Here is a 15,000-nt window from a genome sequence, read left to right on the forward strand (position 1 = left end):
AATAAAGAACAGGCAGATTGATGTCAGGAGTATGGTGAACTCTGCCTAACACTGCCCAGAACCTCTCTCCACACACACACACACACACACACACACACACACACACACACACACACCACCACCACCACATATAACCCTCCCCCCCCACCCAGAACCTCTCCACACACACACACACACACACTCAGTGGGAACATTCAGGGTGGGGTTAAGGGGTGAAATCATTCTCTACGTTTTACAGCCCCCCCCCCACCCCCCACCCCCCCCCCAGGTGCATCGCTAGATGCTCCCACAGTGAGTGTGATTCCAAAAGGAAGATTAGAGAGTTGTTAAAAATAGGATTCATGATGTGGTGTGATTTACGTTTTGTTTTCCCCTCCCATTCAGCCTGAGCCAGAAATCAATTTCACACCAATTCTATGCAGCCCCTGCGCACGTACTGTTTTCATTTCACAGTTTAATTTACTGTTTGGACATTTGTGTCTGACAATTTGCATTGAACTGTTTACCAGAATAGAGGCTCAGACACCGAGAGACACACACACACACACACACACTCTCTCTCTCTGTCTCTCTCTTACACACACACTCTCTGTCTCTCTCACACACACACCTTACACAATGTGTTTGTATCAAACAGAGTCTGAAAATGCAGTCTGTCAGACATCTCAGTGCGGTTCTCCTCAGGGAACACTAGCGCTGCCTGACAGTCAGGAACAGGAAGGAGAGACTTCCCCACCTCACAAACACATGTCCATCAGGAGAACACATGACTGGAAACCACCCACAATAACCAAGAAGTTGTGCACCCAATAATAACTAAGATACTGTGCTGAACAGCTTGACAGGAGTCTCCCAGCCACCCTGCCTCCTAGCCTCCAAACCTGTCAGCCTCCCAGCCCAGCCACCAAGTTCAACCTCCCAGGCCCCCAGTCCCCTAGCCTCTCAGCCTGCCAGCCCCCAGCCTCCGGATCCAGCCTCCAGCCTCCAGGGCTGGCTCCCCAGCCTCCGGGTCTAGCCCCCAGCCCCCCCAGCCTCCAGGTCCAGCCCCCAGGTCCAGCCTCCAGGTCCAGCCCCCCAGCCTCCAGCCCCACAGCCTCCAGGTCTAGCCCCCAGCCCCCCAGCCCCCAGGTCCAGCCCCCAGGTCCAGCCCCCAGGTCCAGCCTCCAGGTCCAGCCCCCAGGTCCAGCCTCCAGGGTCCAGCCTCCAGGTCCAGCCCCCCAGGTCCAGCCTCCAGGTCCAGCCCCCAGGTCCAGCCCCCCAGGTCCAGTCCCCAGGTCCAGCCCCCCAGGTCCAGCCTCCAGGTCCAGCCCCCAGGTCCAGCCTCCAGGTCCAGCCCCCCAGCCCCCAGGTCCAGCCCCCAGGTCCAGCCCCCAGGTCCAGCCTCCAGGTCCAGCCCCCAGGTCCAGCCCCCAGGTCCAGCCTCCAGGGTCCAGCCCCCCAGGTCCAGCCTCCAGGTCCAGCCCCCAGGTCCAGCCCCCAGGTCCAGCCACCAGGTCCAGCCCCCAGGTCCAGCCCCCCAGGTCCAGCCTCCAGGTCCAGCACCCAGGTCCAGCCTCCAGGTCCAGCCCCCCAGGTCCAGCCCCCAGGTCCAGCCTCCAGGTCCAGCCTCCAGGTCCAGCCCCCAGGTCCAGCCTCCAGGGTCCAGCCCCCAGGTCCAGCCCCCCAGGTCCAGCCTCCAGGTCCAGCCCCCAGGTCCAGCCTCCAGCCTCAGGTCCAGCCCCCAGGTCCAGCCCCCCAGGTCCAGCCTCCAGGTCCAGCCTCCAGGTCCAAGCCCCCAGGTCCAGCCCCCAGGTCCAGCCCCCAGGTCCAGCCTCCAGGTCCCAGCCTCCAGGTCCAGCCCCCAGGTCCCAGCCCCCAGGTCCAGCCCCCCCCAGCCTCCAGGTCCAGCCCCCCAGGTCCAGCCTCCAGGTCCAGCCCCCAGCCCCCAGGTCCAGCCCCCAGGTCCAGCCCCCAGGTCCAGCCCCCAGGTCCAGCCCCAGGTCCAGTTCCAGCCCCCAGCCCCCCAGCCCCCAGGTCCAGCCCCCAGGTCCAGCCCCCAGGTCCAGCCCCCAGGTCCAGCCCCCAGGTCCAGCCCCCCAGCCCCCAGGGTCCAGCCCCCAGGGTCCAGCCCCCCTAGCCCCTAGGTCCAGCCCCCAGGTCCAGCCCCCAGCCCCCCCAGGCAGCAGTAGCAGCAGGAGCGATCACTCCAGTGCAGCAGCAGGAGCAGCCAGCCAAAACACAAAAATCAATAAACAATCTCAACATTTCTGAGGGCCTTTCGTCTGACCTAATAAATGTCTCAATTCACCGTTATGACTTCATTTTCCTTTAACGTCTTCTTCATGTGCATCTTTTGCCGATCAATTAGAGAATGGAGTGCCCCCTGTCACAACACCTGACCTCACCCTGCTTCCAACACACGCACACCTGCACGCACACATGCACGCACACAGTTCTGGAGCGAGGGGGAGTTTGAATTCATTCTGAAATGTGTTTGTACTGGGTGTGACACATCCTGGAGTTTAGTTCTAATGTCTTCATCTCACCAGCAGAACTGCTACTGTAGCTGTCTGCCCCCCCCCCCCCCCCCAGCTCTGCTCCAGGGTGTTCGCCTGGAGAACAGGAGAGGCTCCATTTCCTGCCTGTCAGGGACAATGACAAGTACAGCATCTCTCTCCAGCGCGGTTCCTCCCTGTCACAGGCCCTAATCCTGGAGGTGCAGGGATGACAGGTGAGCCCTGCTCTGCGGCTGGGAGCTCGGAGAGAATCTCACACACGCTCACCTCTCTTGTCTCCCATCGATTCTGCCACTTCCCATTATTGTCAATCAGAGGAGCAGAGTTTCCACGGAGAAAGCGCGGGGCCAGGCAGCCAGCCAGCCAGCTAGTCAGGCAGCCAGCCAGCCAGCCATCCAGCCAGCCAGCCAGCCTCCCAGTCAGTGACCCAGGTAGGGGGGGAGCAGCAGGGCGCATGGCTGCAGAGGAGGGTAGACCTGGGGGTGGAAGAGGGGGTTAAAGAAGGCTCCAGTGTTGCCAGGGACCACCCCACCCTAGGGCCACCAGGGGCCCGTCTCTCTGGGGGCCTGCAGGGGCCCCTCTCTCTGGGGGCCTGCAGGGGCCCCTCTCTCTGGGGTCTGCAGGGACCCTTCTCTCTGGGGGGCAGCAGGGGCCACTCTCTCTTGGGGCCACCGGGGCAGGATGCCTCCATTCGAACGGGACATTCTGCTTTACAAGACACACCGTAGCAGAGCCAGCGAGGTGAAACCCTCGTACAAGCCTTCACGCGTTCCTCCCGCCCACGCCACCACCAGGCCCAGAGCAGCTGAAGCCTCGCACGGCCGCAAACACAGCTTCACAGGAGCTGTCAGCGGGAAAACATTACTGCTCCCTCAGACGTGACCGGCTTGTTAGAAAAATGACATAATAACAATGACAGGAGTAATGGAACAGAAGTGAGAGGCTGCTGGGGCAGGATGAGGTGGGGCGGGAGGTCTCCCGTCAGGGGCCAGGTCCATCAGAGGGGCCCAGATGGGTCCAGAGTAGGCTCGTCCCCCTGCCGTCCCATGACCCTGAGCATGCTCGCTGGCGCGCCAGAGAACCGCTGTTCTGGTTGGGTGAAGCGACCGTGCGGCGGCCATAAGCCCAGGAGATTGATAGGTGTGCCTTCCTCCTTCCCTCCCTCCCTCCAGGGGTAAAAGATTATCCGCTCAACCTCTTGAAACAAAGCTGTGATGGAAATTCGTCTCGCATCATCAGCAACAAAATATCTACACGCCAAAGAGGGAGTCTCTCATTTTTCATGGGCTATATATTAAATAAAAAAGGGGCATTAAAGAAAAAGAGAAGGGGGGGGTTGGGCCTGAGTGATAGCGTTAGTTAGGTTTTCTTTTTTTAAACGGGCCACTTGAAATGGGCAAGATTATAAGGTTTTTATTGGCTGTCAAGAAACACAACTTTCTGCGTACTTCACCCTGTGAAGCTCATAACACTATGATTAGAATGCCAGCAGAAATGAGAAGGAATGATGCCGCTGAGGAAGCAGGAGGGGCAGGGAGGACGAGCACAGATGCCCCAGGATGTGCTCCTCTACCCCCGCTACACAGGGGACGGATGGACCAGTCACAGCCCTCAGCCACCGGATTAATACAATAAGGTTCCCACTCAGTTCTGCCTCAGAGGAACAGAGAGAGTCACACAAACACCGCCAGCCAGCAGGATGCACAAAGAACACATCCATTCAAATGCTATCTCTGCATAAAAGTGAATATCGTGGTCATGTTTATGTGCGCTGCGCCGTAGCTGTTGAATTTCAATTATTGCTGATGTCTTAGCGAATAAGGCGTGAGGTGAAGGTTCATTTCACACACACTCCCTCTGGTGAACAGCCCTTCTCCTCCAGGGTTCAACACGCAGTGTGATGATAAGGACCGACTGATAGGCAGGTGCTGTAGGGAGGGATGCTGTTAGTTAAAGGTGCTGTAGGGAGGGATGCTGTTAGTTAAAGGGTCACCTCAAAGCAAGCTGCCATGACAGTTCAGCACCCTTCTGAAGCAGCCAATCGCTCGCCTCCAGAACACCATCACACCCTGGGGCCTTAGATGGTGGCTTGTGATACCTATATAATTATACGCAGAGAAAGTATAACAGAGGACAGATAATGGGCCGTTGGAGAGATTTCACCGAATCCACTTAAAGCCTCGCCAGAATGTTCTACCAGTGCTTTCCGTCCCCGAGACAGTGGCAGCGAGGGACTGCAAGCCGCGCCGCCGAACATCAAACTCCTAAACATGACATAGCTGGCTCTTTCTGACGAGAGGAAACCATTGATTTTTCCTCCATTTCTCCATCAATCTGGAGGAGAGGAGGTGGCTGGGGTCTCCAGACAGCTGATGATGTGATTGGTAACTGTGGACCACTGGTGAGGGGATTGCTCCAGCTCTCGACACCTGGAAGAGTAACAGCACAGTCCTTCACACACCCAGCAGCTAGATTAACAGCAGGGGATCTGTTGATAATGTCCACAGCTCCGCTGGGGGTCTTCAGGTCGGACTGAGGCTCCCCTGCTGCCACGAAACAAGGGTGTGGGAGTTTAGATTCTGGTGCTTGTAATAAACATTCGTTAATGGGTAATAAGGCCCTCATAAGATGCTTATTAACATTAATTTGTGTTATTAAGACTTACTAACTTACTAAGGCCTTATTGCTTAGTAACCAACGCTTATAAACAAGCACCTGGGCTTGAATAACCACAGCTGACATCTACTAACATCCAGTTGGACCACAGTCACACAGCAGGCATTCAAACCACACTGTTTTACAAAGAACTTATGAAACAACTTAGGTTTTTTTGTGTGCATTTATTAAACAAAACTCAGTTACAACCTTTGGGATCCAAATACTTGAGACGCACAGCAAAGACGAGCGCATGTGTGGGAGTGAACAGCACATGTCCAACATTACAAAAGTTAACATAACATCTATCATGAGGTTCGACAAAGGTGCATAAATATACATGGGACTCAAGCAAAGCCAACATTGCAGTGCTTGTGCTACAACTACTCCATGTTTAATACACATTATGTGTATTATATAAACATAATGTTTATATATATGTATATATCTCTCTATATATTTTTTTTAACTTAAAATAAGTGTAGAACACTTTTTGGAGTACCTTATAAAAAGCTGTGGTCTTGTCTGACTGCGACAATTTACTGCCCAACAACTGCAAAGAGGGTTTGATTGAATGGAGCCCATTGTAATGCAGGTGTAGCATCTAGACACCATGCAGGCCGTTTAAAGGAGAGTAATCCTCTTTAGATCATTAGCAATGCAATTAGGCATGCTTCTACAGCTATTAAACAGAAAGATAACAGCTAAGATAAGATGCTATTTGTGCTACGTGTTGTATGGGGTAGCTGCCTCCGAACACAAGTGACATCTTAAAACCCTGAAAATGACCTCACAGGTACGAGATAGTTTAGTGATTTGTACGTACTGTATCTACAACACTACATGTAATCAACATACAATAGTTATACATCATTTCGATAATTGCAATGTACTTATTGTCATCTACATTATCGACGAACTGATAAAGTTACTGAATGAAGTGCAATATAATCATAGTAAGGGTTGAGTTAAAGGTTTCATGGTTCACATCAACACGTTGGAAGACTGATGTATATAAATCACCTTGTGATGCCTAGAAATATGGGCCTAATAACGGGAGATGTATTGATCCTTGGTAGTGCTGACTGATCCGTCAGGAGCCCGAGAAAGACACAGCCAGACACGGCTTGGAACACAAGTCAAGATGACACTTCCTGATCTGGTCTGTTACAGATCACATCCTCTTCAAGATCACGACAAAGCAAATCAAACTGATCAACTCACGGCGACCAATCACAGAAGCCGACCGATGCCGCCCCCAAAACGAATGCATTTGTCAGCAGGGACAATAATGTGCGCTGTGCAGCAGCAGGCAGAATGCATGGAGCCCATCCTTCACAACAACAACGAGATGGTCCCCAAAAAATGAGCTCTCCCGTGACCCCTGACCCTGCAGAGGAGCCTGCTCTGCCTATTCACACAGCAGGTTCACACAGAGTTTATGACTACATTATCTCCTCCCCCCCCGCCCCTTCTCCCTCTCCCCACCCCCCCATCAGTGGACAGCGGGAGACCCCTACAGAAGCATGCGGCCAAGGCATCACTCATTCACTCGCCTCCTAGGTGCCTTTGTCAGGTGATTGCTGCCGGAAAAAGGAAAACAGATCAATACATCTCCCATGGGCCTGACAGGTAATCTTTACTCTGGATGAAATATGAGAGGTACCAGCCCGCCGGATTCCTTAACTGTAACAGGGCGATTGACTAGAGGCGCACCGAAACCATTTCCCCCCCCCCCCCACTTCCTGGTCATTGGAAATTCATTTTTTGAGCGTACGCCCTGGATAAGGACGTCTCCATGGCGACCGCTAATTACCATGGAAGCAGGTGAGTGAGGCGTCAAGGAAACTTGATCTGAACGTTCCTTCCTGTCAGTCGATTCTCTGGCACCATGACACACACACACACACACACACACAGCAGACAGCGACACACATGCATCCTTCGTAACGAGACGCACGGATACTGCGGCTAGCTAGCCAGCGCTGCAGATGCACTGCGAGGCACGCCAGCCGCTTAGCTGCATTAACAACAGCCGGCTACGTTAGGAGGAGAAACTACGCGGGGTGTATGTGAGGTGTGAGGCCCCCTACCAGAGCTTCGCTTCAGGGACGACAGCTGGAGCGCCCCCCCCCCCCTACAGGCCCTGACAGCCAGACTCTGGGAGGGGCTGGCGGTGACTGATTCCTGTGGCAGGATGTCTTGGGAGAAGCATCCATTTAGATGAGTGTGCACACACAGCATTTATAAATGTCAGGCCACCACGACATGATCACATAAAGGCTTCTCCAAAAGAATGATTGGAGAACTATAACTCACGCTAATTTATAAATCTGTGGCAATTTCAGGTGATCGTTACGTGCACGTCTCATGTTTCTTATTGAATATAGATTCTGAAGGATCAGGGAACAGATATAGTTACTTACTGGACACATCTGATGTGTAAAAAAATACATATATATTTTTTAAATGGTGTGTAAAAAAAAAAAAAAAACTGATTTATTTTCTAAATCTTTATCAACATTCAAGCAGCTATGATGCATCCAGTGCCTTAAATCTACCCAGTAGGTGTGGTGTCCACTGGTCCTGGGGTCCTGGCTGCGCCCTGCGCCCTCTGCTCCAGGTGATGCCAGGCCAGGCAGGGACTGGGGTCCTGGCTGCGCCCTGCGCCCTCTGCTCCAGGTGATGCCAGGCAGGGTTACAGTGGTCTCCTCACAACAGTCACAAGGTCTCTTTGCCACGTTCTCTCCTCCCCCTGTCCCCTCCACCCCTCCTCTCCCCCCCCCCCCCCCCTCTCCTCCCCCTGTCCCCTCCACCCCTCCTCTCCTCCCCCCCCTCCTCCTGTCCCCTCCTCTCCTCCCCCCCCCCCCTCCTCCTGTCCCCTCCACCCCTCCTCTCCTCCCCCCCCTCCTCCTCCTCCACAGTCTCTCCCTCTCTAAACCCCTGCTTCTTCTCATTGCTCTCCCGGCAGTGAAAACAATCCACCCCCCGTGTTAAAAACAGATTTGCAGCTGGCCTTGAACATGAATGTGTTGAGGGAGATTTAAATATAGAAGGTGAGTTGAGGAGAACAGAGGGGAACCTCCAAGGACCACAAGCGCTGCCCCTCTGTCATGTGCTAATGACGGCCTTTGTAGCGAGTGTAGCTTTTCAAATCCATGCTAATAGGACGCCTGTTCTTTGAGCGCACGTTCACGGTGGTTGCCTCTGTGAACCTTGCAGCACCATGAGGTAGCGAAACTTTCCGATGCTCTAACATCTGTAAGCTTGCTAGGCAGTTCTACGCTAACTTGTTGGCTAAACTCTCGCAGGCTAATGGCGGAAGAGCCCTCCCAGACACTCCAACCCCCGACCGTGATTTCGGTGTCCCTGCTGACAAATGCGGGGCTTCTCAACAAGGTCATAATTGTTGGTCCTTGGTGGGGGCAGGAGGCCTGGAGATGGTGCTGGAGCTGCCAGGAGAGGAGGCAGGAGTCTACGACCGCGAGGCCTTCCACGCTGACTTCCATTCTCAAGAGGATGGCTGGCTATGGGAGTGATTAGCCAGGCTTGATTGCATTAACATTTCTCATCCTTTAAATGCTTGCTGGAAAGACTTGACCTAGCAGCACAATGCTGATTCTGAGAGTAACCCAGGTATTCTTGATATATTTAATATTTTTCCTTCTCAAAAATCCCACTCAGCAGGAGGAGATTAAGCCATGTGTCTTAATTTGTCCCAATAGGGCCTCCGTCCACCAGCCAGGCTGGGAAGGCTCCCCTCACCTCCTGCTGCTGTCAAGACCTGGAGGAGCCCAGCTGATGAAGGGTGGAGGCCCCTGGCCCCCTTACTGCAGCAGCCGCCATGACCATAGGGGTGGAGGCCGGGGTGGAGGCCGGGGTGGAGGCCGGGGTGGAGGCCGGGGTGGAGGCCGGGGTGGAGGCCGGGATGGAGGCCGGGGTGGAGGCCGGGGTGGAGGCCGGGATGGAGGCCGGGGTGGAGGCCGGGGTGGAGGCCGGGGTGGAGGCCGGGGTGGAGGCCAGGGTGGAGGCCAGGGTGGAGGCCGGGATGGAGGCCGGCATCTCTTCTCTCAGGACATCTTTCAGGAAGGGTATGCATACTGGAGGGAAACAGAAAAGTTGAATCTAGTTAGTTCGAAAGTAAGCTAAGAGTGTTCGAAATTCAGCTGGAGAACAAGATAATTTGTGAATTTTTTAATTAAACTATAACGTTTCACATGATGGTTTTTCACCTTTCAAACTTTGTCTCTGAGGGAACCAAATGAATCTACAGAGAAAGGGTAACAGAAAATACAATGTCTCCCTCTAATATCTGTTCTCCTTTGACCTTCTTTCCGTTAATAAATCAATCTCTGTTGGTCTCTCCTAAAGTTAGTGGCGGTCACACAGACATTTTGAGAGGCAGACCCGAAGCGGAGGACACAGGAACTAGAAGTGACATTGTGGCTCTGGGCTGTCTCAAAGGATTACGCATTACAGCCTTCACTGGCATGTGCTTTTGCTCTTTTCCATTCTATCTGCTTGTGCCTCTTTCCAGATGACTTCTCCCTCAAACTGATCCAGCGGGCAAGATAACTGATTAATATTTCTGGAGGGAATGATGACTAACTGTTGGACCCAAACCCTCGGCTCTCATGGTTGAAACACAGCGAAGGCTACATTCTAGGTGTTCTACTGATGGTTAAGAACATAGTAAAAAATCCACATGGAAAACTAAAATGACCAATCACAAGGATTAGTAATTCAATCATATAATATATCTATTTTTTTAATATAAAACACATACAAAATAGCAAATATAAAACATCATATAAAATGGATGTCAAACTGCAGCGCGCTTGTCCCAGATACAGCAAGAGCATCTTATGTCACTCAATATGTCCTAAGAGGACAATGAAGTGGATCTGAGGAAAAGGTTTGGAGTCAGTGTGAGATTCCCGTGTGCTCGTATTGAGCAACCTGCTTTCCATATTAATACCCTCTCATGTGATGTTCTCTAAAAACAATCATTACAGCATTTCCTGGAGCCAGCCTCTCCCCCTGTTTATTAATCAGCTAATTACACATTGACAGTAATGGTCCTGCTGATTCCCACAGTTAAATGAGCAGGACTGAATAGCTCTTTAATGATTAGCCTTTGTGTTTTTTCACCATACGAGCAGAATCCATCTATTTCACGCGACCAAAGGGGACTTTCAAATCCAACCAGTCGTGGGAGGTTTGGAAGGCTAGCCCTGTTAGGACGGTGGTGATCAGTGAGGCGCGCCTGATCAGGCCCGTCGGTGGATTCAAGGATCAATTACAGAGGTCATTATCACAGTTGATATAAAACATAATCCGATGCGGACATTCGTCAATGCTCTTTTTTCAGATCCAATCTCAAACCCTATAAACCTTATGCCAGATAAGATAATCCACTAAACAGTGCTATCCAGCCCCTGGAATCATGTGTGTGTTCAGCCCACCTCAACCAGCACCACCAGCACCACCAGTACAGCCAGGGGCAGGTGAGCTGGGTGGAGGAGGTGGAAGAGGGGGTTTTGAAGGACGCCAGAGGGGAGCGGAGGGGAGCGAGAGAGGGCAGAATAGTGCAGTGGGCTGCATTTCTGTCAGCAGAAGTGATGGCTGAGTGGTGCCGTTATTTGTCTTGTGCTGCCATACGGCGCTGGAGCCAGGCTGGGCATTAATGAGAGGAGGACGGACGCAGCGGAGGCTAGGAACACGCAGGGCCTCCGACGCAGGTGATCTGTCACACACCAGCCCTGCTCACGCTCCACCCAGCCAGGACCCAGCCACCCAGCCACCCAGCATCCAGCCACCCAGCAACCAGCCACCCAGCAACCAGCCACCCAGCAACCAGCCACCCAGCAACCAGCCACCCAGCAACCAGCCACCCAGCAACCAGCCACCCAGCAACCAGCCACCCATCCAGGACCCAGCCAGCATCCAGCCACCCAGCATCCAGCCACCCAGCATCCAGCCACCCAGCATCCAGCCACCCAGCATCCAGCCACCCAGCATCCAGCCACCCAGCATCCAGCCACCCAGCATCCAGCCACCCAGCATCCAGCCACCCAGCAACCAGCCACCCAGCAACCAGCCAGGACCCAACCAGCATCCAGCCACCCAGCATCCAGCCACCCAGCCAGGACCCACCCAGACAGCACCCAAAAGTGGGGGGACAGATTTTCCATTTTCAAAACGTGTGTGGGACACGTATAATGAACCCTACAGCCCTGTTGGAGGGTACTCACATCTTAAGGTATCATGACATCCATAAAGGTTCAAAATCAAACAATGGCTAGAAGTGCTAACCAACATACCGCAACTTCTGGTACAAAGTGCAGGGTATACAAGAACAAATTACAGCTTATTATCAGCCTTCATCCCTTATTACAGATGAAGATGAAGGGCATTGTTCAAGACAGCGGGGGAGGGGGGAAACGGCAATAATTAATTAGTCTGCTTGTGAGACAAGAGGGGATTAAAATCCATCAGGATCTTCACACACCGGTTCAGCCACGCCATGTTCTCAAATCTCTTTTAAACCGAGAAAAAAAAACAGAAATGTGTCAGACATGCAGAGAGCAGGAATACATAATTAATCCCTGACCTGTGCACAATACAAATACATTTGAATGTACTTATTGCACTCACACAAGAAGAAGAAGAAAAATAAAATAGAATAAAATAAAATCGAAACACGGAGGACCAGACCTGGACTAGCACTGACGCTCTGTTCTATTTCCTGTGAAGAGTGGTTGTCGTTTTCTGTCGTTGGATTGATGATGGTGAGAGAAGCAGAGAACGGCCAATTTGAGCCTGAGAAGTGGGGTGGTCATCTAATCCAAACAGGTACCTGGCTTGATAAGTTGTTTCACAGCCAGCTTCAACACTGAGCTGGTAAGTGCTAAAAGGGTGAAGCTGGAAAACAGAGAAACAGCTGGGTACCGCCTGGGCAATTCCCCCCAGACTCCAGGGAGACACCTCCTGATCCACACCATTTTCACTCCTGATTACAGAGTACCAAATCAGCCACTAACACACACTCTTCCTGAGGCGAACTCACTCACGCTGCGGGCAACAGCAGAGAAGCTAACTTGGCTGGTATACGATGGAATCCTGGCCCACCCAGGGCAAACAATACTAATAAATGAACTTGAATCAAATTCTAATTGGTGTTTTCCATAAGAATACTTGTTTTTTTACCCAGATATCATGAATATCAGCGTAGATATTAACATGTAACATCATTTATTTGTTTAACATGTTAAAATGAAATGTGAGCGAAAACTTTTGCGATTAGACAGAAAAAACTCAAGAATCTAATAAAAGGTGAGTCAGGTGGCTGAGCGGTGAGGGAGACGGACTGGTAATCCGAAGGTTGCCAGTTCGATCCCCGGTCATGCCAACTGACGTTGTGTCCTTGGGCAAGGCACTTCACCCTACTTGCCTCGGGGGAATGTCCCTGTACTTACTGTAAGTCGCTCTGGATAAGAGCGTCTGCTAAATGTAAATGAAAAAGGTAAAATCCCCTAGAATGACTGTGTCTGGCCCGTGTGACGTTGCCTAGAAGAAGCGGGGTGTAGCACGGAGCAAGGTAAAGATTTATACAGAGCAGTTGCAGCTGCAGAAACTGACATTGGATGACACGGGCTGCATGATAAATCACTCTGGACACGGGGCACCAGACACAGGGAAACGCTGCTCCATACATGCACCAGAGAAGCAGCAGTTCCTTGAAAACGTCTGGAAATAATACTTGAAGAATAATATATACTAGTGAAATTTCAGTTTTTGAATTTCTTATATAATTATTAGAAAATTGTCTTTCAATTAATTGTTAATAATCAATACATTTAAAAGGATCTCCAAATAAAAACTGACTCAATGAGTCCAAGTCAAATAAAACCAGAATTATGGTTCTGATGAGATGTTTCTCTTACTACTTGGCGTATTGTGTTGGATCCCTGACTGTCTAGACCTGTCTAGATCTGACGTCTGTCTCTCTCCTGGGATGCTGAGAGCACCCTGCCCCCTCCTGGAGGGTAGGAGGGCCCCCTCTATTGGGCCCCCTCTCCTGGGCCCCCTCCTGGAGGGTAGGAGAGCCCCAACCCTCCTAGGCCCCCTCTCCTGGGGGGACAGGACTGCCCCTGCTCCTGGGCCCCCTCTCCTGGGGGGACAGGACTGCCCCTGTTCCTGGGCCCCCTCTCCTGGGGGGACATGGGGGCTCTCCAGGGGGCAGGGGTGAATCTTGTTTTAGTTTTATGGGAAGTGGCTCTGAGCGCTGGTGAGGTGAAGGACAGAGTCTCTGGCCGTACCATCACTCAGTGCAATAAATGGATGCAATCTGTATCCCAGTAAAGCACTGGCTGGTTTTAAATTCCTCCTCTTTTATCCAAATGAATGATGGAGCCCGGTACAGTGCACTGTGCAGCAATATTAATATACATCAGAGGCCAGCGCCCCTCACTAAATCAGGGAAGCTCCGGCATTTGTTATTTAAATGACAAACAGCGTCTGCAGGAGAGGGGACGCGGGCGGAGAGGTGGACGAACCAATTCAGATTTCAATCCGGCAAAGAAGCAGAGCCCCAAGCCATCAGTCTAATGAAAACAGGCAGCTCAGCCAGCCCAAACGTGAGGATCCAACCTCCATCCTGGTGCACTCTCCCCAGCATGGTGCCCGCTCCCCAGCGTGGTGCCCGCTCCCCAGCCTGGTGCCCGCTCCCCAGCCTGGTGCCCGCTCCCCAGCCTGGTGCCCGCTCCCCAGCCTGGTGCCCGCTCCCCAGCCTGGTGCCCGCTCCCCAGCCTGGTGCCCGCTCCCCAGCCTGGTGCCCGCTCCCCAGCCTGGTGCCCGCTCCCCAGCCTGGTGCCCGCTCCCCAGCCTGGTGCCCGCTCCCCAGCGTGGTGCCCGCTCCCCAGCCTGGTGCCCGCTCCCCAGCCTGGTGCCCGCTCCCCAGCCCTTATCTTCTGGTCCCTGGGCTGCAGGGCTGGTGGAGGCTCAGCTTACAGCCCCGCTCTGACAACACCACTGCTGGGAGCCTACCCAGAACCACACGCACAAATTTATTTTTTAATTTTTGGGCACTATTATTCATAGTTATCATGCAGTGTGCTGCAATCAAGGATCCTACAAAACACATCTAATCTAAGGACAAGTTAGGACGAAAACTAAATGGTGAGACAATTTGGTAGCAGCGTGTAAAGTTCCAGAGACACGTATCAGGTGAAGGGAGAGGGCACAGACCCTGTGCTGTCAGGACAGACAGACAGGTACCTGAGAAGGTGCTGGGCAGACAGACAGGTACCTGAGTAGGTGCTGGACAGACAGACAGGTACCTGAGGAGGTGCTGGGCAGACAGACAAGTACCAGAGGAGGTGCTGGACAGACAGACAGGTACCTGAGGAGGTGCTGGACAGACAGACAGGTACCTGAGGAGGTGCTGGGCAGACAGACAGGTACCTGAGGAGGTGCTGGGCAGACAGACTGATACCTGAGGAGGTGCTGGGCAGACAGACAGGTACCTGAGCAGGTGCTGGGCAGACAGACAGGTACCTGAGGAGGTGCTGAGCAGACAGACAGGTACCTGAGGAGGTGCTGGGCAGACAGACAGGTACCTGAGGAGGTGCTGGGCAGACAGACAGGTACCTGAGCAGGTGCTGGGCAGACAGACAGGTACCTGAGGAGGTGCTGGGCAGACAGACAGGTACCTGAGGAGGTGCTGGGCAGACAGACAGGTACCTGAGGAGGTGCTGGGCAGACAGACAGGTACCTGAGGAGGTGCTGGGCAAACAGACAGGTACCTGAGGAGGTGCTGGGCAGACAGACAGGTACCTGAGCAGGTGCT

The 15,000-nt window shown here is 52.9% G+C and overlaps 2 protein-coding genes across 3 annotated transcripts in view; one reads left to right on the forward strand and one right to left on the reverse strand.

Moving 5' to 3' along the window:
* LOC136949026 (basic proline-rich protein-like) overlaps positions 1 to 2,123 on the forward strand; it is a 15,839-nt gene extending 13,716 nt beyond the window's left edge. The window contains exons 2-4 of the mRNA XM_067243220.1: positions 889 to 1,064; positions 1,355 to 1,506; positions 1,909 to 2,123. Of these exons, the coding sequence (XP_067099321.1) occupies positions 889 to 1,064; positions 1,355 to 1,506; positions 1,909 to 2,123 (543 nt within the window). The remainder of the gene's footprint in view (positions 1 to 888; positions 1,065 to 1,354; positions 1,507 to 1,908) is intronic.
* A 6,694-nt stretch (positions 2,124 to 8,817) lies between these two features.
* Positions 8,818 to 15,000, reverse strand: part of LOC136949145 (G patch domain-containing protein 2-like) — a 21,541-nt gene continuing 15,358 nt past the window's right edge. For both annotated transcript variants that reach the window (XM_067243352.1, XM_067243351.1), the window contains exon 10: positions 8,818 to 9,250. In XM_067243352.1, the coding sequence (XP_067099453.1) occupies positions 8,928 to 9,250 (323 nt within the window). In that variant the 3' untranslated portion in view covers positions 8,818 to 8,927. The remainder of the gene's footprint in view (positions 9,251 to 15,000) is intronic.

Source organism: Osmerus mordax, chromosome 9 (genome assembly GCF_038355195.1).
Source record: "Osmerus mordax isolate fOsmMor3 chromosome 9, fOsmMor3.pri, whole genome shotgun sequence".
In the NCBI taxonomy this organism is placed as follows: Eukaryota; Metazoa; Chordata; class Actinopteri; order Osmeriformes; family Osmeridae; genus Osmerus; species Osmerus mordax.